The sequence below is a fragment of the Aedes albopictus genome, chromosome 3, assembly GCF_035046485.1.
Source record: "Aedes albopictus strain Foshan chromosome 3, AalbF5, whole genome shotgun sequence".
In the NCBI taxonomy this organism is placed as follows: Eukaryota; Metazoa; Arthropoda; class Insecta; order Diptera; family Culicidae; genus Aedes; species Aedes albopictus.
In genome coordinates this window covers 271,906,647-271,932,098 of record NC_085138.1, presented here as the reverse complement: position 1 = coordinate 271,932,098, position 25,452 = coordinate 271,906,647, and the positions used below count along the sequence as shown (strand labels likewise).

Here is a 25,452-nt window from a genome sequence, read left to right as displayed (position 1 = left end):
CTTTTTCAGCAGCTTTGGTCATATTTTTTCGTCGAGAAGTTTAGGGAGGGCGAGATTGAATCTTAGAAAATCATGTGAATGGGAATCGTTACCATTGCGTGCTTAACACGTGATTTAAGTAACATTTCGAATCTTTCGTGTTCGGTTAATTAGACGTTCGGTAAAAAAATCCAACAAAAAATCATCTGCAATTAAAATATTCAACCAAGTTTTTCGGTTAAGCCTAAATCAGAAGATCCGTTTAGTCACACGCTACCATGGTATGCATTCAACTTATTTAAAGGGAAATAAAAAGGAAAACAAAATAAAAAACCAAAAATATATTCACATTTCTGTTTGCTTTATTTCCACATTTTTAATAGAATTTCCTCTTCTGTTTGTGCGATTTTGTATTTCTCATTCTCTCTATAGGTATGACTATTTTGTCCTTTTGTTTTTGTATCGTTTTTTTTCTTCATTTTTTTCTTCATATATAATCTATACAACTATATAAAAGAGTTATACACGTTTACTTCCTACCTTCTGTGGTCTGCTTGTTCCACTTGTGTTTAATCGTTTTTTTTCTGCTCTTGTGTGTTGTGAATTACATCACACTGAGAATTCATCATTGTTTTTGGTGGTTTTCCCAAGTATTTATTTCTCATCAGATAATTTGATGACTTCGAATCAAGTGATAACTAAAATTAATGGTAAAACTACCAAACACTGGGACAAATTCCCACTGCGATTTGTTTGTGTTCGTGTTATTTTGCATCTCTAAAATACGTTTCTCGCTGCCAGTTCCGCATAAAAAAAAACAGTTATACAATAAAAACTATCTGGACTCTGGAGAGGGTTGTGTTTTTAGCAAGAAGCAGAATGATGGGCCTGATGGTGGTTCGTTGGCGGGCTAAAATAAATAACAATTTAAAGTTTAACACCGTGTAGTGTATCCCGCGCTGCCTTCTTAGAATCTTCACACTTTATCTGTCTCTGTCTAATCTACTGTGTGATAGATGCGTATGTCTGAGTGGGTGGACCTATATACGAAGCATTGTATATTTTGTGGGTGTTTGATTTGTTATAACATTTGCGATGTTGGCTCGATCTCTCAAATTAAAAGAGATTTTGCTTCAGGATGCGAGACTTTCATTGGTGATCTTTCGATAATTAAAACTAGTATAACACAAAAGGGTAAAATAAAATATTGCAACAACGTATTACATTTCTCCTAAGCATAAGTTACCAATGATATATATGACACGGTATCAGCGAATTGCGATGTTTGTTTAAACTAAATTTGTTTCCATTAGGACATTTGAAGTGCTTTGTTTTATGTTGCATGTGATGTACGTTTACTACATGTTTCGAGCGAAGCAAAAGGGTAGGGTGGCAACCGAAGGATAAACGCAAGTGACTATGTGAGTCGTGCGACGAGCGCTGACTACTGATATTTTCTAACTCACTTGGGTAACGTGACTCACTAAGAATATCCCAATTTTTAATCAGGGAAAACCCAACGAATTTATCAGGGCTACATCTAGACTGCGTTGTCTATTTCCACTATCATGAAAGTGAACCAACATTAAAATGATTTTGTTTCAACAAATGTTACCAAGTAATAAAAGAAAATAAAATGCGTTTGCTCAGAAATTGTAGCACACACACTTTGTATTGTTTTTTAGTATTGGTGGTTGAACCCCATCCAGTTCCTCAATCTTTGCCGTGCGCATTTGTCTAATCTGCCGGTTCCGAGATTCAGATCCGTGTACTTTTGAAAACTTTTCTAGGCTACACATAACTCTGCCAGAAGCATACTATATTCAATGCTCTACTTGTTGGGGTTGCCGTTTGCAATTCATTGCGGAACAGCGATGTTTTGTTGATTGTTTTTTGCATGTTTTGTTCTCGTTCTTTATTAAGCGGCTAATTTGAAAAATTACCCTACTATTTTTCTATGATTTCCATATACTTCTTTTCTTCTTTTTATTTTTTATTCCTTCACTATCGTTTGTCACAGAATGAACATAAAACATCTACATCATAAATTATTAAATACGTAAATAAAAAATAAAACACTTTTTCATATTTTCTCTCTCTTTCTTTTCTTAAAGCGGATTCAACAAGGAAGATAAAATTTTCTAAAACAAAAATATATATGATATATCGTTATTCAATAAAATGTGTATACAGATTACGATAATTAAAAATACTGGAAAATAGTTCTACAACAAGAGCGCATATAATCATTTTTGGACGAATTTAGAAGCAATTTTCTCCTAAACAAAAAAGAAAAATCCTGCTCTAGTAACAATAACTTCACTCTTCTACACGATGACTTATCTCGCCTTTTTTTCGTGCAATGTCGTTTTCTGTTCTATTATAATGACGTGATTTTATCCTAGCTGAATTCTCGTACAATGTCTGTATGGATGTGTTTTTTAGTGTGTCGGATGTTTGTTAAGTTTTACCTCTAATATTCACTACCCTTCCATCAAAAAACTAAAAATAATCAAAAAAAAATATAAAACAGCTCACAGACTTCTAAGACTTAGTTTCTTGATCTCCGCTCTATAGCATGACAACGATGACATGACTTTCTGTTCTTTGTATTTCACTAGTTATGCTTTCACAACACACACAAATATGTTTCATGTATCATCTTTACTTTGTTTACTCACTGAAAGGGCTATAAGCATTTTTTAGTTTATTTTGTGTGTTTTTTCTGCTTTAATTGTTGTTGGTTTAAATTTTATATGGCGGTGACTCATTGCTATCTCATTCATACACTCTTCACTGTATAACACACCGATCACTACTCTTCTCTTTCTATCAAAGTTTTTTTTCCGTTCTCAAAGCTTCTTTCGTTTTCTTATTTGCTTTGCGTATGTATTTTTTTTAGTAACGACGACGACTACTACTGTGTGGTATGCTGCTGTTTCGTTTATGATCAATTACATACATTCATACGATCTTGCAATTTGTTGCAATTGCATTTTGTTTACCTTCTTCCTTTTTGGGTTGACGCGTCTCTTCTTTTGTGTGCATATAGGTTGTGATTTGATTTTTTTTTTGTTTTTGACTACAGGTTATTAAATCAGCATCGGCAATCATACATCCGGTGCCACCACCGCTGACTGTTTTGACCAACACGATCGGTGGTTTTGCGCAGCGCGATCAGTTAGTTAGTAAAACACGCGACGAAGGAAATACGATACGGTGCGATTTTATATCGATCCTTGATGCGATTGTTTGAACGAGTGTGTGTGTGTGTATGTGACTGTATGCGTGATTTTAAACGCAACTCACTTACGGACCGCGTAATCGTCTCCCTTGCTGTTTTGCTTATTCTGCGGTTATTTTTTTTTACTTGTTTAGTCTGTATAGGTTTCTGTTTTTTTTGTGTTGATTAATAATTAATCAATATTTCTTTTTATTATAAAATTAGTAAAGTTTGGCTAGATTTGATATTTTTACGGTAGACACAACTAAATTGAGACGACCAGGTTGCATCAAAATTGTTAAGTATATCTGTAAATAAAAAGAATAAAACATAGTTGGCATTAGTACAGCATCTACTCAGCTTGCGCCAACGCACGATAAGCCCGATGACTTTGAAGGATTCCCAGGTAACCACTAAGCATTTGAATAAGCCGTACAGTAGACCGTAATAAGCATTTCAACTGCCTCCTGCCCTGCAAAAGCAGTTCGAATGCATAGCTGCCTTGAATTAGCATAAGCTGTGCTACCTAAAAGCTTTTGGCCGTTAATCAGCATTTCAACTGCTTGAGGTGTTTTTGCTCGGAAGCATTCAGAATGCCTTTCAACTGCTCTTCAAATGCTAAGAGCAAAGAGTATGGAAGATATGTTATGTGTTTGACAGCTCATGCTGTCTCTCTCTGTTACAGGGTTTATGCCTCTGTTGACAAGTTAGCACATATGAGCTGCTTATTCGTTTTTCCCTTACTCACTCAAAGGCTCAGCAGAAAACATTGCTGCAGCTGGTTTGGTTTGGGAACATGGCCATCATTATTTCTCATTTCGTCGAAACATACGTACCGAATTGGTGGATGCTTTGGCGGATCATAAGATGATTTGCAAGAGGAAATTATATGCTTATAGATCGCAGAGGGAACGAAAGTGCTGTTTACAAAATGGAATATCTATTCGTTTGAAAACAAAGTTTTGGGTGTTGGAACTGAAGCTATTTTCAGTTTCAGATCATTCTTTATATTGGGGATAAAATCAGCGCACGACATCGGAACAGCGGTAGCATATCCTGGAGGGTTGGGACAGAAACTTGAGCAGCAAACATGATTGAGTAATCTCCGGATCGTAAGTCCAAACCTCAATAACTGCTAAAACATGCAAAAAAGTACCAACTAACATCAGCTAGCTGGAGTGTGCAAGAATGAGGAAGCGGGAACGCTGAGAGAGCGAGAAGCAGACGTAAATCTATTTTTGTTTTGTTTTGCTCGACGAGGCGTTACGCTTTTTTGACATTTTGATACAACGTTCCTGAAGGTGCTGCACTAAGACAGCCCGTTATTTTGCCAAAACCTGCTGTGGGGTAGCACTACCCTGATAAAAAATATCATAAAAATACGATAAATTTTATTGTTACAACACCATTTTTTCGAAAAATATTCACCATTAAACGTATTGTAATTTACACAGCACACTCACCATCACCCCTATTGTTCTATACCATTCGGCGAATGGTAAATGGAACTTTTACAATAAAAAATGGTGGTCGTTATGTATCTTAACCATAAAATATTGAGAAAATTTTCATACACTTTTTCGCGAAAAACAATAGAATGTATTGTGTTTTTATGAGACATTTTTAGGGCAATTTTCAAAAGATAACAATATATCTTAATGTTTTTTCATTGTTCTTACAATACAAATACAATTAATTGAATGGCGTCAAATGAATCGTTGTTACAATAAAAATACAATAATATTTGTTGTTGTTTGTAAGCAGTTTTCGCTTTTGAAAATCCATAGAATTTATATTTTCCGATAACATTTATATCCAGCATTTACGAGCACTAACGGCCGCCAGAACGATATGCACATTTTAGAATTAGAATCAAACACTCTGATGTCTGTCTGGTATGTATTGCTTGGCAGCTGTTGATAAGATCTATCTTCAATCTTTTCAAATAACTGCCAAATATCACAAGTCAGACCTCTGGTCGTATGATCCATACCATAAATCGTTCACAATTCATGTGGCTATTAGTATCTGTAAATGCTGGGGAAAAATGTTAGCGAGAAATATGAATTCTCTGGTTTTTCAAAGGCGAAATCTGTTTACATAACAATAAATATTATTGCATGTTTATTTTAGCATCGGTTCAATTGACCCCATTAAACTAATTGTATTTGTATCCACTTATCCGCGAGCGGTAATGGCGGCGGTGGGCACAATTAACCGATTCGAATTTTGACGTTTCTTGGGGATCGCAATCGCTTGGCGCCACTAAACGGTGGGTGAAGGGGTGAGAAAAAGAATGAAACTGTTTTGACTTTCCCCCATGAAACGTCAAAATCTGAACCGATAGGATATGCCCGCCGCCGCCATTACCGCTCGCGGATAAGTGGATTGTTATCAATGACAGTTTACTATTTACTAGATTCCTTTAATTTATTGAAAAACATTAGAAAAATCATTGTTCTTTTTTTTCTTGTCGTAACATCATAGACTAATTTCAAGACCTCGATGTACCAAAGAAAACGATCAAATTTTCGGTGACCAGTTCGGTACCCAATAAATATTCATAACCGTGTATTTTTTTCCGTGTAAATTGCCTTTTGTGTAAATTTTATTTAGCGTGTTACACTGATCTGACAGCTCTGACAGTAAGGGACTATACATAAATTACGTAAAGTGAGTACCGAGGATTGTTCACAATCTGCGAACTTGACTGCGGAAAAAATTGCGACCATGACGCCGCTGGTAACATCCTCACTTGGCTAAAACCTGATTTTCAGCTAGTTTTCTATAAGTACTTCCTCAGTTCTTCATTGAGAGCTTCCTCTGCCAACACGGCTTGACGTCTGTCAGTCGTTGAAGCTTAAGCGAAACATCTATTGTATTCAAATTTAAAACGAAAACTATAAAACATATGTCAAATGATTTTGTATTTGATTATACAAACATGATTCAAGCAACAATAATATTTATTGTTATTTATTTGTTACGAATTGTTTTTAAGTGTAATTGACAAATAAACTCTTTTTTAATAAGAAGTCCATGGGAACTTTGCAGGTACTTTTGCAACTATTTAAAAACAACTTAAATTATTTTTTACTGATAGTAACTTTAAATTATTATAGAACTATTGAAAAACAATCGAATCAATTAGCCACTAATAAAGCTAATGTTCACTTATTGTACGAACTATATGGGTTTGATTTCTATTGTAAAAAGTAACAATATATCTACTATGTGTTTTATTGTGAACAATAAAACCAGTCATATGTTAATAATATTTACCATGTGATGAATGGTAATTTTTTATCCGGGTATAGGCGCATATACGGTCAATTAGCATTAAATGCCTTGTCCTAAGGACTACTATAATGCTGAAGGAAAAAAATAATTAAATTTAAACGATATGTAAATGGTAGACACTGTGAATTTAAACGAGTTTAAACTAAAAAATGATTCAAAATTGAGTTGAATTTGATGCACATAATGAGAGCATAGAAAAACATACAATTTTGCATTTTTATGAACCTAAAATTCAATGACACATTATTTTCATGTTCGAATTTAAAAGTGAATTGAATAACATTCGATTTTCTGTCATTTAAACTACAAATTTCAACTGGCGTGTAAATTTACAGCGACACTCGTTCACCATCATTCAACACAAAAAGGCGTCTCTGTTTCAGTTTTGTTTTGCCGACGACCGGAGAAAGTTGTTCGTGTGAGAAGCACCGGAAGGCGCACTGGTGGGTTGTTTGTACCGCAAATTTCCGTGATTCGTAAGATCTTATACGTACGCGACTTATAATTGATAAAATGTACAATTTACTAGCTAGTGAATGGTGATAAACACCTATCGAGTTCCTTAAAACCCTTCATCATCTGCAGCAGCAGCACCTCGCAGTGCGTCTCCCGGTGCTCCGTTTTGCGATGCTGTTGCCCAAAATTGATGAGGAAACATTTGCATAAGCGAACATCTGGTTTATGAACGTCATGTATGATTAATGCCAATACCACATCGTTGCAATGTTAACCGCCACAAGTATCTTTGTAAGCAATCGAAAGTCGAAAAACAAATGTAAAAACAAACATTCATGCCAACATACAGAAGCGTTAGAAAAATCGATTAAATTTAAACGATGTTTAATTTTACACGATTCTCGTACGACACATGAATCGTGTAAAATTAAAGTCGTGTAATTTTAAAGTCAGACTTAATTTTGCATTTATTTCGATGCTCCAAATATGTGCATCGAAATAAACGCAAATTTACACGAAAATTTTAAGTGTGAATGCTATTTTAAATGCTTACTGGTTACTTGGGTTAGTTGAATGAGAGCCTTGATAAGGTATACATCGGAGATGCAAACGCACAGATCGGCAGATAAACAGTGACCGCAAGATGTGATAGCTATCATACAGAGACGCCAATGTAATGATCAGTTTGACAAGGAGTGCCAACGAGTAATTAACGAGAAGAATACTGCCACAAGTCGAATGCAACAGAGAGAGTATTGCTTTTGACAAGCATTCGCAGAAGAGTGTGAGACAGCCGTCAGGTGAGGGGTTATCAGGTGGCGCCCGCACGGCTAAGCGGATGTTAACTCCGAAAGGAGAGACGCAAAGCTCGTGGATCTGGGAGCCGACGTGCGCAGTGTTAGACGTACTCGTACAGGTGAAATGATTCTCGAGATCAAAGCGACAAGAAGCGTAGGTGCACTGCCTAAAAAAGTCTGGCAGAAGAGGTCCGTGAGGGCTCTTACAGCGGGGCGACTCTGAAGGTGAAAACCCTAGATGAGATCACAGAGGCGGAAATGCTCTTCACGGCATTGCGGCAGCAGTGCAAGATGCATGTGGCCAGTGTTGAGGCGCTGGGTTCATTAAAGAATCTAGCTTTTTCTTTTTTCTCACTCATCTCTCCATCCTTCTCTTTCTCGTGTTTGTTCAGGAGAGTGAGCAAGAAAAAAGAAAAAGCTAGATTTGCCAATAGCTGGGTTGCCTCAAGGGAAATGGTCAGGAGTAGGAGTAGTTTTCCTCGGTAACATGACAGGAAGGGAGTTGGTCTTTCAAGCAGAAAGATGACGGGTATTTTACTACTAACACCGGGCAGAGGCTTTGTGCTACAAGCCGACATGTGCCGAGATAATCACGGGAATATCTCACGAGCGAGCGTGAGGTGGTCGAGAGGTGGCGGCAGCATTACGATGAGCACCTCAATGGCGATGTTGCAAGCACCGAAGGTGGCGTGGTAACAGATCTAGAAGTATGTGCACAGGACAAAAGACTTCCGGCCCCTGACCTTCCCTGATTGAGGAGGAGGTTGGCCGGTTGAAAACAACAAAGCCGCTGGAGCAACTACCATGCGAGCTTCTAAAATACGGTGGAGAAGCACTGGTGAGAGCACTACACTGGGTCATTACAAAGATCTGGGAGGAGGAAGTATTACCGGAGGAATGGATGGATGGTATCGTGTGTCCCATCTACAAAAAGGGCGACAAGTTGGATTGCGGGAACGGGAACTACCGCGCGATCACACTACTCAGCACTGCCTACAAGGTACTCTCTCAAATTTTATGCCGCCGTCTATCACCGATTGCAAGAGAGTTCGTCGGGCAATATCAGGCTGGATTTATGGGTGAACGCGCTACAACGGACCAGATGTTTGCCATCCGCCAGGTGTTGCAGAAATGCCGCGAATACAACGTGCCCACACATCACTTGTTCATCGATTTCAAATCGGCGTATGATACAATTGATCTAGAACAGCTGTGGCAGATTATGCACGAATACGGATTACCGGGCCCATATAGCCGAGCACGAATACGGGTATTCAGCATGACCATGCTGAGGGTGACGGGTTCGATTCCCGGTCGGTCCAGGATCTTTTCGTAAAGGAAATTTCCTTGACTTCCTTGGGCATAGAGTATCTTCGTGCCTGCCACACGATATACACATGCTCTCAGTTAATAACTGTAGAAGTGCTCATAGAACACTAAGCTGAGAAGCAGGCTTTGTCCCAGTGAGGACGTTACGCCAAGAAGAGAGAGAGACGGATTACCGGATAAACTGATACGTTTGATCAAGGCGACGATGTACGTAGTTCGAGTATCAGGGACACTCTCGGGTCTTTTCGGGTTACGGCAAGGTAATGGTCTTTCGTGCTTGCTGTTCAACATTGTTTTAGAGGGAGTAATTAGGAGATCGGGGATAAATACGAGTGGAACGATTTTCACGAAGTCTGTTCAGCTGCTTGATTTCTGGCGGAAATGGCGGAAACGTACATCCGACTAAAGAGTAAAGCCAGGCGAATCGGATTAGTCATTAATGTGTCGAAGACATGTACATGAATGGCACATGTACAGAAGTACATGATGGCAAAGGGCTCTAGGGAGGAATCACCGCGCCCGCCACTCCGATTTTTTATCGACGGTGATGAAATCGAGGCGGTTGAAAAATTCGTGTACTTGGGCTCACTGGTGACCGCCGACAACGACACCAGCAGAGAAAATTAGAAGCGCATTGTGGCAGGAAATCATGCTTACTTTGTTGGACTCCGCAGAACTCTACGATCGAATACAGTTCACCGTAACACGAAGTTAATTATCTACAAAACGCTGATTAGACCGGTCGTCCTCTATGGGCACGAAACATGGACCCTACGTGCAGAGGACCAACGCACCTTTGGAGTTTTCGAACGGAAGGTGTTGCGTACCATCTACGGCGGAGTGCAGATGGAGGACGGGACTTGGAGAAGGCGAATGATACACGAGCTGAATCAGCTGCTGAGAGAACCGCAACCATCGTCCATATCGCGAAAATCTGGAGGCTACGGTGGGCGGGTCACGTCATCAGGATGTCGGATAGCAACCCGACTAAAATGGTTCTCGAGAGTCATCCGACCGGTACAAAAAGACGTGGTGCGCAGCGAGCTAGGTGGGTCGACCAAGTTGAGGACGATCTGCGGACACTACGAAGAGTGCGGAACTGAAGACAAACAGCCATGGACCGAGTGGAATGAAGACGGCTACTATGTACAGCAGAGGCCAGCCAGGCCCTAGCCTGATCGGTAAGTAAGGTAAGCAAATATCCAGTTCAGGAATTGGTGTCTATTACTTACGAGGGCTTCGTGGTCGGCAAAGTTAACGGGCCTTCTTCTGTAGCTGTTATGCGCATCCGCGGTGATTGATCGAGTAGTTCACGCAGATGCTGGACTATATGACGACCGTGCTTCGAAAATCTCACGGAAGAGATGAACCAGCCTAGGGCTGAAAATCTCTATAATAAAGAAATAATAATAATAAAAATTCGAAAATCTCTGCCAGGCAGCCAACACGACCCCATGGGGTGATGCCTACAGAGTAGTTATGGACAAAACGAAGGGCGCGTCAGCACCCCCAGAACGCTCCCCAGAGATGCTGCAGAAGATCGTGGAAACGCTGTTGCCGCGCCACGATACAAGACCATGGGCCCCCGTTTCCTATAGCCAAACCGGCCATAGCGAGGTAGCCCCGGTGACGAACGACGAACTCATTGCAATAGCGAAGTCGCTTAAGTTGAACAAGGCTCCGGGTCCGGACGGTATCCCGACATTAGCCATCAAAACGGCCGTCGAGGCTAAGCCTGACATGTTCAGAATGGCTATGCAGATGTGCCTAGACAGAGGCGAATTTCCAGAGAGGTGGAAAAGGCAAAGATTGGTTCTATTGCCCAAACCCGGGAAGCCACCTGGCGACCCGTCGGCATACAGACCTATCTGCCTGCTGGACACCGCCGGAAAACTGTTGGCGCGGATCATTCTGTCGAGGCTGATGGTCTATACCGAGAAACCCGATGACTCTGGTCTCTCGGATAACCAGTTCGGCTTCCGGAAGCCGAATCGACGGTGGACGCTATTAGGGCTGTAACCAAAACGGCCGAGATAGCACTCCAAAAGAAGCGAACAGGAATCCGCTATTGCGCAGTCGTCACGCTGGACGTTAAGAATGCGTTCAACAGCGTCAGCTGGACCGCCATTGAGTGCGCAATACACCACCTAGGAGTCCCGGTTAGCCTATGCCGGATATTGGAGAGCTACTTCCAGAATAGGGTGCTAATCTATGACACCGAGGAAGGCGAGAGGAGCCACAACATCACCGCAGGGGTCCATCTTGGGCCCGGTACTATGGAACGCGGCGTATGATGGCGTATTGAGGCTCAAACTTCCACCGGGCGTAAAGCTGGTCGGCTTCGCCGATATTACCCTCGTGGTATACGGCGGGTCGATAGAGGAAGTGGAACTGACAGCAACTCACGCAATTGGCATAGTGGAGGACTGGATGAGGTCGAGACATTTGGCACTCGCGCACCACAAAATGGAGGTGGTAGTGGTAAACAACCGCAAGTCTGAACAGCAGGCAGTGGTCACCACAGGTGGATGCACGATCAACTCTAAGCGCTCACTGATGCAATTGGGGGTCATGATCGACGATAAGCTGAAATTCGGAAGCCACGTAGAATATGCCTGCAAAAAAGCAAGCATGGCGATAATGGCATTGTCAAAGATAATGTCAAATAGCTCGGCAATAGTCTCGAGTAAGCGTAAGCTGCTCGCGGCAGTAGCGGTCTCCATACTAAATACGGTATGGCGCCGCTGCATGGTCGAAGGCGCTAGTGGTTAATCGAAACGTGAAGCGACTTGAGAGTACCCACAGGCTGATGTGCCTTAGGGTGGTGAGCGCATACCGCACAGTCTCAAAGGACGCGGTATGTGTGCTAGCGGGCATGATGCCCATAGCTTTAGTGGTGGCAGAGGATGAAGAATGTTTCGAGCGACGCGGCATAAGAGGCGCGAGTCGTATCGCCAGAACCTCGTCTATGCTGAAGTGGCAGAGGGAATGGGATTCCTCCAGGAAGGGTAGATGGATACATAGGCTCATACCGAGCGTGTCCATGTGGACGAGCAGGCCCCATGGCGAGGTGAATTTTCACTTGACTCAATTTCTGTCAGGCCATGGGTGCTTTAGGTGGTATCTGCACAGATTCGGACATGCAGGCTCCCCCGCATATCCGGAGTGTGCGGACTGCGATGAGACCGCGGAGCATGTGCTCTTCGAATGTCCACGTTTCGTGGAGCAAAGGTCGAGTATGCAGGAGGTATGCGGTAGAGATATCACGCCTGACAAGTGGGACTCCGTTACTTCCACGGTTTCTCGAATCGTACTTGAACTACAGAGTAAATGGCGAGCCGAACAACAGCTTGTTGAGTGGGCCCCCCTTCCCCATCCAGGAGCTTGAGTTCAATGGGTAGTCTAAGTGCTAGCCAGGACCCGAGCCTCCCGGGGAGAGTGAACAACTTAAGGCGGTAGCTGGTGGAATGCTTACTATTAGAGTGAACTCATGTACGGTCCCCCCCCCCTTCTCGAAGTCATCCCTAACGGGCGTGCCGCGAAGGTAAGGAAGAGAGAGAATGAGTTTTTAGTGGGTCGATCCCCACATCACCCGAGGAACCACCTCTAGGGTATCTGTTGCAGATTTTCTCATTCTATAAAAAAAAATGACGACCATGCTGACAGAGCGAAGACCGGTGGTAATAGCGAGTGACTTCAATGCCTGCGCCGTGGAACGGGGAAACCGTTTTACAAATCAGCGGAGTGAGATCACGCTAGAGGCACGGGCCATGCTAGATGTCAGAACGGAGCGAAGTCGATTATTAGTTCGAACTGGAGGGTAGACGATGGCTACACTCACAGCGATCACCTGGCAGTTTACTATAGTATCGACCACAACAACAACAGCAGGCAGCGGGTAGCGGAACAGGCGACTGGGCCAAAGCCAAGCCCTCGTGGGTGGAAGACATCATTTCGACGATGTATTTAGAGAGGCGCTCCGCTGTGAGAGAAACCTACTCGGTTTTATCGGAGACGAGCTGAAAGCGGAGCTCTTGAGTGCGTTCGATGCGAGCATGCCTAGACAAGTCCCCCTAGAAATGGGAGACCACCGGCTTACTGGTGGACTCAAGCGATTCGGACCTGCGCGACGCCTACCTACGTGCTTCTGTTGTGTGTATGAATGTCAAAGCAATCAAACGTTGTAAATTCCACTTGGTTTGGTTAGCCTAAGCACAAATCGAGAAATGGACATTTGGAGGGTGCTACGCCGTAGCTACACGGTCAGAAAATTCACTCATTTTGGAGCTAAAGTGGGACAACTCAAAATTGAGTAAATTTTTTTTCCAGCGATAGCGCTGGCCCAAGTGCGAAAATCTCATCAGTTTAAGCTGTATAATATTCTTGCTGATGTGAAGAATATTATACGGCTTAAACTGTTTGGATTTTTGCACTTGGGCCAGCGCTATCGCTGGAAATGCAATTTACTCATTTTTTGAGCTGTCCCAGTTTAGTTCAGTTTTGTGTGAATCTTACTCATTTTAGAGTAACATTTTCTTAGCGTGTACGGTCACACTACCACAGTGGTCCAGATTTGAAAATACCTGGCAAAAATTGCCAAATCATAGTACACGGTGTGTTGAAACAGGATTATTATCGCACTTTCATGAACCTAAAATATTTTTTCGTTATAAGTTAGCCTTAGCTGCATATATTAAGATTCTGGAGGTTAGAAAATCTTTCATCGGGGAAAATGAAAATAAATTCGATTTTAGTAGTTTACCACTTTTCTCATATAATATGGTATTACGCAAATCTGATGAACCTAAACTCCGCTAGAAAAAGTCCCCTTTCTAATAATACATTTGAAACCATTTAGAGAGAAACGAATGCAAAAGTCTTTCTAACGACTAAATTTGTTTGGCGTTCGTTTTATGCGTCCAGCCCACTACAGTCTGCCGAAAGTCATAAATCATAAAAGTCTACATTCCTTCCATTTGTTTGGCTCACGGATATTTGTAATGGGGGTAAACAAATACTTCCCATTAGTGCGACTCATACATTTGAGGAAGCACCATTCACCTGTGATTCGTACCATTTGCAGCATATACTCTTCATATGCTAATTTGCCTGAAATAGCGGGTATTAGTTGAACATACTTTGCATGCTAAACCATGTAACGATACACCTAAACGACGATCACACGGCCACGAAGGATGCTTCGATTGCGAAATCATTAAACAAATATGGTGAATTAATCACGCGTATTTTTTAACATTCATGTTAACTGTAAATTAAGTTGTTTTGAGCTAGTTAAGCAATAATACTGATAACTCTTCGAATAATAAGAACTTTTATGTATATTGTGCTCTGATTTTGCAGGGCTCGGTGTTTTACTAACAAGTGAAAATTCATCCTATGAATACTTTTGTTCGCATGTTGGACACATAGGGCCGATTTCTCACCCTGGCTTAAGCGTTAAACCAGGTTTAACTATATGGGTAAGCCTGGTTTACCGGTTAATCCGAGGTGAAGAAATCAGCCCTTAGAGAAAAGCTTTTAATGACTCTTTCGGCACACGCCCTTGATACACGTACTTTAAGGTAAGCATATGTTATCATTTTTTATTGTGAAATCAATCAATGCTTGATTGAAACAGTTTAAGTGGGCATGTTAGCGGAATACATGTACGTAAAAGAATATCTGATTAAGTACGAGACACTGAAGATGACCAAACAGTTGAGGTCGAAATACGTATCTGTCAGATATAAAAAATTGAAAATGTAGAACAAGATTAAAAAGACATCAATGTTCTGGAAATGTCATCTAGGGTATGTGTTCCATCATTAATCTCACGCTCCCATATTCATCCTATTCGAAAACAAGCGATTACGGCACCGATTGATTCCGTTCTTTTTTTTCATGGGTGCTCATTTCTATCAAAAACTACATAAATAAGAAACAAAACAAACAGAGCGCTTCAATCCTTTGTTTTTTGAGTGTACGGGTGACTTTTTAATTCAACTCTAATGGATAGTTTACACTTTGTAAGTACAGTGCTGTGGTTTTTCAGTTTTATGACTATGTAGTCGTTTTAATCACTATTCCTTTTTATTTCGTTTTTATCACGCTCTGTAAGGACAAGTGAAATTTCTCCCCATACTGAATCTGTTGTCAAACTCATTTTGCAAAAAAAAAGGAATTATACTTGGGAAATATAATTTTTATTTTATGCAGTCTTGATAAAATAAAACTACAGATAATTCAGACGAACATAGAAAAACCACTGCACGAGACTACTATTATTGAAATTCATCAGATTACTTGCAAATTGATATGTTTCCAATATATGTTAGGCTTATACTATAAGATGTCATTCACATTGACATGCGTTGCATTCGGTAATGTGAATAGGGTCTTGTACCATTTGGGCAGGTGTACCTATTTTGGGCACTTGCTGCTATACTTAATAACGTAATTTTTGGTACACGATGAGATACGTACAGTATCTAATCCTATACAAAAATTCAAAGCAATCGGATTGAAATTGATTTAGTTATAGCGGCAAGTGCCCAAAATAGGTACACCTGCCCAAATGAAACAAGACCCTACTCAATAAAAACTTGTGATGTTTTGAAAAGGATTTCAATACAATTTGTGTAATTATCCTTGACCAAATGATTATTTGATTATAAAAATGTTTTGACATTCAAAGTGCTTATCATGATTAGAAAATATTACGTTAACCCGCTGTTTCATCTTACCCCACCCGTTTCAACTTGCCCAGGTGTACCTTATTTTAAACCAAATGTCAAATAATCATTTTTAAATGCATTAACATAATATCACAACGCCAATCTTGTGTATTTTGTGTCAACTTTCTGTTATTTGAGACTCAACAGCCCATTTAACCCTAAAGGTATCATTTTATAAGTAACAAGAAGATACGTCTTTGAAAATTTTAAGAATTTGTCTGGACAAAATTCCTCAACAGATCAGAGGCAGAACTTTTACAAATAAGTCATGCACGCTCAGTATAGTCGCACTAATGGGAAGTATTTATTTACCTCCATTACAAATATCTATGTGCCAGACAAATGGAAGGAATGTAGACTTTTATGATTTATGATTTTCGGCAGACTGTAGTGGGCTGGACCCATAAAACGAACGCCAAACAAATTTGAAGTCGTTAGAAAGACTTTTGCATTCGTTTCTCTCTAAATGGTTTCAAATGTATTATTAGAAAGGGGACTTTTTCTAGCGGAGTTTAGGTTCATCAGATTTGCGTAATACCATATTATATGAGAAAAGTGGTAAACTACTAAAATCGAATTTATTTTCATTTTCCCCGATGAAAGATTTTTTAACCTCCAGAATCTTAATATATGCAGCTAAGGCTAACTTATAACGAAAAAATATTTTAGGTTCATGAAAGTGCGATAATAATCCTGTTTCAACACACCGTGTAGTAGTCTGCTAGTTTTAGCTTATATGAGTGCATTGGAACATGATTTAGTGATTTAGCGCTCAATTTCATTTTAAAGGCATATTCATTTTTTGTCGGTTTCTTCGACCAAAATCAGAACAAAATTGATGTTTTTCATACAATTTTACTGTACACATATCATCATGGCACTATTGTTTTAGCAGCTCTTGGCAGTTGCATTTTTCTTTAACCGATTCTGCATACATAAACAAGCATTTGAACGGAATCTCCCCGCGGGGAGTAGCGGGGAGCGATTTGTAAGACAGTTTAAAGTCGAACTGTAAGAATTTCTCGTATAAATGACATGTAATGTCAATTTTGAAGCCAAAGCGTTATTTTGATCTCTTGCTCTATTGCAGATGTCTGATATACACAAGAACTTACAAATAAACTTTTGAAAGCAATTGTATTACTTATATCAATAGACTTTTGTAGTGGTTGAACTTGTTTGTGTTTTTTATCAAAAATTCAGCACTTTTTTCATCAGCAGCTATTCAGTGCTGTAACAAGATACAAAATCAATATTTCCAAATTTTCTGAACGCCAGTTAGTGCTCCTGGTATTATGGATGAATGATCAATATACTGTATCCCATATAAGACATTTAAAAAAATTAAGTTTCTGCCAGCTTTTCTCAGAATTGGACCTCTGTGTACCGTAATAAGTCGGCCAAGGAACAAATCATGTGCATTAGTGGAATCGAGTTCAGTTCTGTGCCTTTAGGAGACGGAAATGGTCCAAAGGCACCGTGTAGCTTGGAGGAAAGATGCGCCCGTCTAGCGAATTGGGAGTCGTGGGTTCGATTCGCACCGGAGCGGAGCACGTGGTTTTCTTTTCGCAATTCAAATCACAATTTGTTCATCAAACACGTGCTTCTGTTGTGTACATTAATGTCAAGGCAATCAAACGTTGTAATTATCACTTGGCTAAGCAAAAATATCGAGAACTCAAGTCTTTGCTTGCCCCTTTGAAATGCCCCCATTTGTTACTCACCTATAACAGCTCGTATTGCCGCAGATGCATCCGCTGGATGATGTCTCGACAATCGTTGAAAACTCTTTTGATGTTTTCGGTGTCTACCGCACAGGTAAAGTGCGGATAGCAGTAATGCTTACCGTCTCCACTGGCCGTCGATATACGCTGAAATATACGAGGAAGTTGAATTATCCAAACGTGTTATGCACAGAATCAGCTGGAGATACTAACCAAAAATTCATCTCGAATGAAATATTTTGCCCTTATCACTTCTGGTTCTTCGCCCATTTCACAAACGGCGTCAGCTGAAAGGCAGTTAGATTTTAGAATAGAAGTAAAATTCTTTCAAAACAATGTTATGCTAACATACCCGGCGTCTGGTAACGATTGAACTCACTAAAGTAGTCGGAAAGTTTGCTTTTACCAGCTTTGATTTTCTCCGCTAGCAAGTCTTGTTTGTTGAGAAACAATATGACCGATATTGTTCGTAACCATCTGTCAGAAGAAGAAGCAACATTTTAGTATCAATGGTCTCCACAAACAAAAAAAAGAACACCAGAAATTACCTATTGTTCCAAATACTTTTGAACAGTTCCAGCGATTCTCTCAGCCGGTTTTGCGTGGGATCCTCTCGCAGGACCATATTATAACTAGAACACGCTGTCACGAAAATGATTGCAGTGACATCGTTAAAACACTGGATCCACTTACGTCGTTCGTCCCGCTGACCGCCAACGTCGAACATGCTGCAAGATAGAAGGGATTTCAATTAGTACATGCTTTAATTAAAATTAGATGAATTTCGAACTTACTGAAAATTAACCTTATCAACTTGAAACCTAGTTTCGAATATACCCGACGTTAAGACACGACATCTCAGTATATCCTGCTCGGTTGGAGTATAATTAGGCTGCTTGATTTCACTAACACGATCCAGAAAGCTGGGGAAAAAATGGGCCGGAAGAGAATGCAAAACATTGATTAGGACTGATCATATGTGGGCGCAGTAGAGTTCAATGGGAAGGTCAACCGATCACTCACTATTTAGCACAATCAATTAATTGGTATTCATTCGATCGCTCGTAGGTCTGCTGCACACCGCGATCTTTCCACAGCTCTTCTGTGTTTTCGTAGAACTCCGGTGGATAATTGAAGTCAGGACCTGTGTGGTTAAAAAACAATGGTTGAAAAAACTTGAATCTTTACATGTAGGATGAAAATGTTTTAATGGCAGATTGCACAAAATATAGATCATCAGAATAACCGACTAGCTTTAGCACTCCAGAATGCTTTGTTGTAGGCTTTTAAATCTGTATAGGTATAGCAGATGCCATAAAAATTGGGCGGTTGCACAAAAATTAAAAGATCACATGTACGAGCCTCATGTCACGGTCGCCATGTGGTATCTGGAAAGCTATGTCAAATGATGAGTTGTGAACATACTGTACTAACTTCACCACAGCAGCTGTAACGAATCTACATGGGTTTCATAAGTCTCAAAGTACATAATTGCCGGGAGTGGCCAAAATGTTAGGGATGGGCAACGTTTTTTACTCTCGTTAAAAAGTTTAACAAATTGTAACTTTTCAAAGAGTGCATCAAAAATTCTCAAATTTTAACTGTTTGCCAACCTATTATATGTGCATCAAATTTGGTGAAACATTCGCGAAGCTAGAACCATTCTTGTAAAACACTATTTTTAGACAACTAATTTTTGAACTGTCATATCTCCGAAACCAGTAAATCGAATCGAATGAAACTATGAATGTTTATCGACAATATGGTAATGCTTCAAAAGTTTTTATACAATAGGTACTTTTTGAACGTTGAAAAAAGTTATGATGGATTGACACTTTTTGGATTTTTTCTCGAAAAAATGCTAATGTTAGATCAATTTTAGTTTTGCTAATCAAAAAATATCTACTTTTGTTTTCAAGACATCTTTAATAAAATTGTGAGCTTCGTGGCCGAGCGGTTAGCGGTGTCAGTCGTTTAGGTGTCTCATAAGCCTCGGAGTGTGGGTTCGATTCCCGTTCCAGTCGGTGAAAACTTTTCGTCAAACGGAAAATTCTGGGAGTTTCGTTGTCCGTTGTCAAATGTTAGTGATCGTTCAGTCTGTGCAACCTCTGGCTGAAGACGGTGTAGTGTCTTTTTATAATTTAGAAAGTATGTCCTGATTTCTTAGATAATCTACAACATCATAAATGTTCGCTATGTGTTGGGATGACTCAATGCACATGGACGAATTCATATAGTACAATGAAAATAATAATATTATGGCTTCCTGAAGTTGTAGAAATTCCTTAAGTATTGTTCAATCAATTGAACTTTCAGAAGATACAATCCTACACTCACAACAATGGATACGTTTGCGTTGAGTTGACAGAATTTTGACAGTTAACCCATGGGAAACCATGGAATGAACTTTCAAAAGATTCACTGGATACGAGAGAATGCATATCGCAGCTTTATATAATATATAAAATATTATGATGCATTATATTACTATAACACCTTTAGACTTCACTAAGTAAACTAAAAGCAGAACCTGAGAAGATAAAAGATAGTATGACTATTGAAACTTGTTTAAACAATTGAAGTATCGTTTTCCACTACATGGAACTTCTGCATAGACATTAGAGTGGGTCAACGTTGTATGAAGAAAATTTAAATTTGATCGCATTAACACGGAACAAAGCTTTTTCACTCTAAACAATGAAACTGAACTGAACAATGCGTCCGAAACAACTGTGCACTATTTGGAAGCGATTGGTTGCGTCCCCATATTCCGCATTACGATTGAAATTTCTATGGAGTTTAGTATGGGAAAACTCACTTTTTTGCATTTTACTCATAAGTTTTTTTTGTTGTTGTCTAAAACCATGTAAGTAATGACGTTATAGCCTAGGATATGCCGAAAAACTTTGCCGAAGACCGCGAAGTGATCCGACGCCTGTGGAAAAAGTTACACTCTTGTTAATTCAGGTCAAAAATTAAGATTTTATTATTTATGTTATCACTTTACATGTTAAATGTTCAGACGATCTGAACGTAATAACTTTTGTTACACGCATCGGATCATCTTGCGATCTTCGGCAAAGTTTTTCGGCATATCCTAGGCTATATATAAACGTCATTAGTTAGCTCATTTAACCTTTTAAAGCCGGAATTTTTCCAAGCGTTCTTCTGGAGTTTTTCTACGTTTTTCTGTAGTTTTATAGAATCAAATAAGGATACTGGTATAATCTTGAAGCAGTCGCATAATTGCCCATTTCCTCTTTAAATCAACTTTAAGTTTGCATGTAAAGTAATGATTGCTCTAAGTACACTGTATATCTGCATGCAATAAGGCTTCAGCACCGTGGTTACTTGGGTATGGCTACATCGGTATCTTCTTTCATTATACAAAGCTGCGATTTGTAATCTGTCATGTCCAAGTTTTCTGAAAGGTAAATAGACAATATCAGATCAGTCGGGATATCCTAGGTCATCCAAACTGTTCTTGAGTTTAGATCCTAAAGTCTACGAGTGTAACGATAACTTCTTTCATTATACATAGCTACAATTTGTAATCTATCATGTCCAGCAAGTCTTCTGAAAATTCAATAGACAGTATCAGATCATTCGGGATATCCTAGGTCATCCAAACTGTTCTTGAGTTTAGATCATACAGTCTATCGGTGTAACGGTAACTTCTTTCATTATACAAAGCTGCGATTTGTAATCTATCATGTCCAGCAAGTCTTCTGGAAGGTAAATAGACAATATCAGATCAGTTCGGATATCCTAGGTCATCCAAACTGTTCTTGAGTTTAGATCCTAAAGTCTACGGGTGTAACGGTAACTGCTTTCATTATACAGAGCTGCGATTTGTACATAATCTATCATGTCCAGTAAGTCTTCTAAAAGTTCAATAGACAGTATCCGATCAGTCGGGATATTCTAGATCAGTGTTTCCCAAACTTTTAGGAGGTTTCGCCCCCTTGGTGCTTGCGAAAAACATTTTCGCCCCCCCAAGTGAGATTTATTTTTCTATGATAAAAGTCTGAAAATTTGCTAAGCGGAAGCCTTTGAAAGCCCACTATTTGACACTACTGTGGCAAACTGGTAATTAATGCATCTCAATTAGTATCGCTCTCATATTCATTGTGTTCTTTTCCAAATGCATTGATTGTCTTCATTTGAGAAAAAAACTAATGTTGCATGTAAAAACGAACGCTCGTTTGCCTCAACCAGATGTTTTACTAGTGGGTTCTTCAACACACGAGATGTTTGGTCAAAAGTACTCAAATAAGACTGGCGGGAAATTGAAAAAAAAAAACAATTGAGGGGGTTAAGTGACAAAACACACTTTCGAGTAATTTATTGTAATTTTTCCAAACATCGTAGAAACAATCTTAAAAAAGTTCCTGAAAGTTTGAAATTTGAAGGTTTTTATGATTTGCTCAGCTCTAAATCGATAAAATGGTCATTTACACCCCTTTGATTCTGGGCCCCTCAATTACAAAATTGTCATTTATGCAAAAAGTGCAACACATGAATGTATTGGTGTATTTTTGAATGTAGTCAGCTTTGCTCAGTAATTTAAAATGAAATGCATTGACAAGCTTCCTATAAATTAGAGAACATTTTAATGTCAAATAAGCAGACATGGATTACATGGCTTTGAAGAAATTCAACACTGAATTCGAGAAAAACAATTCAAAGTAGCTTCTAGCAATAAGTTACGTTAGGAATTCCTTCGGGTAGCTTCTGTGAAATATTTCTAAACAATGTGTGACGACTTTCATTCGAAAAATGTTCTAAGATTAATCTTAAACTTCATGTTTTAGGTTGAAATTTCCATGAAAAACAAACCACATGATAAAAAAAACTTTTTATCACGTAAAAATAAACCCTGTTCCTTTCAAAATTTTTACAGAAATCAATCAGGAATTTTTGCCATAGAAATATCTTATTGATTAGATCTCCAGAATCACTAGAAATTCTTTCGGAAATTCATGTAGCAATCGTCTGTTTTTTTTAGAATTTTGAAATGTCCACATAAACATAATAAATTCAATTCATTCAATCGATTTCAAAACACACATTTTTCAAAAATCCTAGGAACAAAAAATCTTGAAATGTTAGGGAGTTTTAATGATTCAGTTGACTTTCAATACAACACATTTCAATACTTTTGATATTCCTCAATAATTTAAAAAAATCGCCCCCTTTTTTAGTATTTTCGCCCCCCAATTTTGGTTTTTCAAATTTTCGCCCCCTTCGACCTGATTTTCGCCCCCGAGGGGGCGATTTCGCCCACTTTGGGAATCACCGTTCTAGATCATCCAAACTGTTCTTGAGTTCAGATCCTACAGTCTATGGGTGTAACGGTAACTGCTTTCATTATACAAAGCTGCGATTTGTAATCTATCATGTCCAGTATGTCTTCTGGAAGGTAAATAGACAGGTCATCCAAACTGTTCTTGAGTTTAGATCCTAAAGTTTACGAGTGTAACGGTAACTTCTTTCATTAAGAGCTACGATTTGTAATCTATCATGTCCAGCAAGTCTTCTGAAAGTTACACTAGTTGTTTTTATCAACTAAGCTTCATAACAGTAAGAAGCTCATAATATCCCAAAAACATATAACAACGCATATTGTTCCTCTAACCGCTTTGGTAAGTATAGTTGATTATGTAACACCTTAACGTAGTGGCAAAAGCTATTATCGCAAGTGTAGACCTGAAGCTATGGTCTCCGGAGTAGCGATGTTGATCTGGAATATCTCAAAACTATCATTATAAATATTACAGTCTAAAGTTTATTGTGAGATTACAGTCTAAAGTTTATTGTGACACTAACTACTGTTACTCCTCCTCCCTCCTCTCCTCTTCTTGGCGTAACGTCCTCACTGGGACAAAGCCTGCTTCTCAGCTTAGTGTTCTATGAGCACTTCCACAGTTTTTAACTGAGAGCTTCCTCTGCCAATGACCATTTTGCATGTGTATATCGTGTGGCAGGCACGAAGATACTCTATGCCCAAGGAAGTCAAGGAAATTTCCTTTACGAAAAGATCCTGGACCGACAGGGAATCGAACCCGTCACCCTCAGCATGGTCATGCTGAATACCCGTGCGTTTACCGCCACGGCTATATGGGCCCTCGACTACTGTTACTATCAAGAGCTAAACTTCAGGATAGTTTGGACGGCTCTCAATGTCCCAAAGGTTCATAAAAATATATAGTAGACTTTAGGTTTGTCCAGTTACCACTATTGATTATGAAACGTTACTCAGTATGTCAGATGTACCTGATGTTACGACCTGAAGTTGTGAACTTATGGATAGTTTGGCTGACCTGGAACATTCCCATAGTGTCTCTAAATGACATTTGAGATTTCAAGAGCTTCACGGATCTCAGAAGCTGCTATGCTATTATTTATGGTGAAAACACAAAGTTTTTATTGTAGATTTGAAGGGCTTCATTATAGAACAATTTGGACGACCGTGAATGTCCCAAAGGTTTATTATATAAAATTAGACTTCATATTGTTCCAGTAACTGCGGTTGATTATGCAGCGTTACTCAGTATAACAGATATGGATACAGTTACGAGTGTAGACCTGAAGTCCTGAACTCAGAGGAAGTTTGGCTGACCTGGAATATTCCTGTAGTGGCTCTAAATGACATTTGAGATTTCAAGAGCTTCACGGATCTCAGCAGATTATGCTATGCTATTATTTATGGTGAAAACACATAACATTTTTCTTGTAGATTTGAAGGACTTCATTGTAGAACAATTTGGACGACCGTGAATGTCCCAAAGAGTTATAATAAAAAAGTAAACTCCAGATTGCTCCAGTAACTACGGCGTTACTAAGAATAACAGATATGGATACTGTTACGATACGAGTGTAGACCTGAAGTCCTGAACTCCAATGTAGTTTGGCTGACCTGGAATATCCCTGTGGTGTCTCTGAAAGACATTTAAGATTACAAGAGCTTCGCGGACCCCTGCCGATTATACAATACCACGGACAACCAGACGTAACTCTTAGAGGAAATTCATCAAAAACTTTTTCCCGGTGTCATTTTCATGAGCACACTGCCACCTATTGGTAGAACCGCGCGCAACACTGTCGGCCATGATGGATTTCGATTTGACGTTTTTCTGACACGCACACTACTACACAAATTGCCTGTAATTTTCGTTTGCATCATTCAGCAACGTGTACACTGGCAAACGTCAAAGCAATCAAACACTAGCGCCTCTGATGGAACTATCGCGCAAATCAAATGAAATTTGAATTGATCGTTAAATGAATGTGCCAAGCCGTTTTGAGGAGTGTTACGTCTGTTTGTCCGTGACAATACTATTATATATGGTGAAAACACATAAAAATAATTCTTGTAGTTTTGAAGGACCTCATTATAGAACAGTTTGGACGACCCTAGATGTCCCGAAGGTTTATAATAAGCTAGTAGACTTCAGATTGCTCCAGTAACTTCGGTTGATTATGTAGCGTTTCTCAGTATAACGGATGTGGATACTGTTACGAGTGTAGACCTGAAGTCCTGAACTCCAAGGTAGTTTGGCTGACCTGGAATATCCCTGTAGTGTCTCTGAATGACATTTGAGATTTCAAAAGCTTCGCGGACCCCAGCAGATTATGCTATGCTATTATTTATGGTGAAAACACATAACATTTTTCTTGTAGATTTGAAGGACTTCATTATAGAACAATTTGGATGACCGTGAATGTCCCAAAGGGTTATAATAAAAAAGTAGACTCCAGACTGCTCCAGTAGCTACAGCTGATTATGCAGCGTTACTACTATGGATATGGATACTGTTATGATACGAGTGATTATAGCGTCTATGAATGGCCTTGTAAATGTCAAGAGCTTCACGGATCCCAGTAGCTTATGCAATGCTATTAATTGT

At 39.5% G+C, this 25,452-nt stretch overlaps 1 protein-coding gene across 1 annotated transcript in view; it reads right to left on the bottom strand.

Moving 5' to 3' along the window:
- Positions 1-319: 319 nt before the first annotated feature.
- The window catches only part of LOC115257779 (guanine nucleotide-binding protein G(s) subunit alpha), a 128,216-nt gene continuing 103,083 nt past the window's right edge, over positions 320-25,452 (bottom strand). Inside the window, exons 5-11 of the mRNA XM_029857734.2 lie at positions 18,566-18,686; positions 18,337-18,465; positions 18,091-18,270; positions 17,895-18,019; positions 17,756-17,829; positions 17,543-17,689; positions 320-3,510 (exon numbers count right to left, since the gene is read on the bottom strand). Coding sequence (XP_029713594.2) covers positions 17,543-17,689; positions 17,756-17,829; positions 17,895-18,019; positions 18,091-18,270; positions 18,337-18,465; positions 18,566-18,686 — 776 coding nt within the window. The 3' untranslated portion in view covers positions 320-3,510. The remainder of the gene's footprint in view (positions 3,511-17,542; positions 17,690-17,755; positions 17,830-17,894; positions 18,020-18,090; positions 18,271-18,336; positions 18,466-18,565; positions 18,687-25,452) is intronic.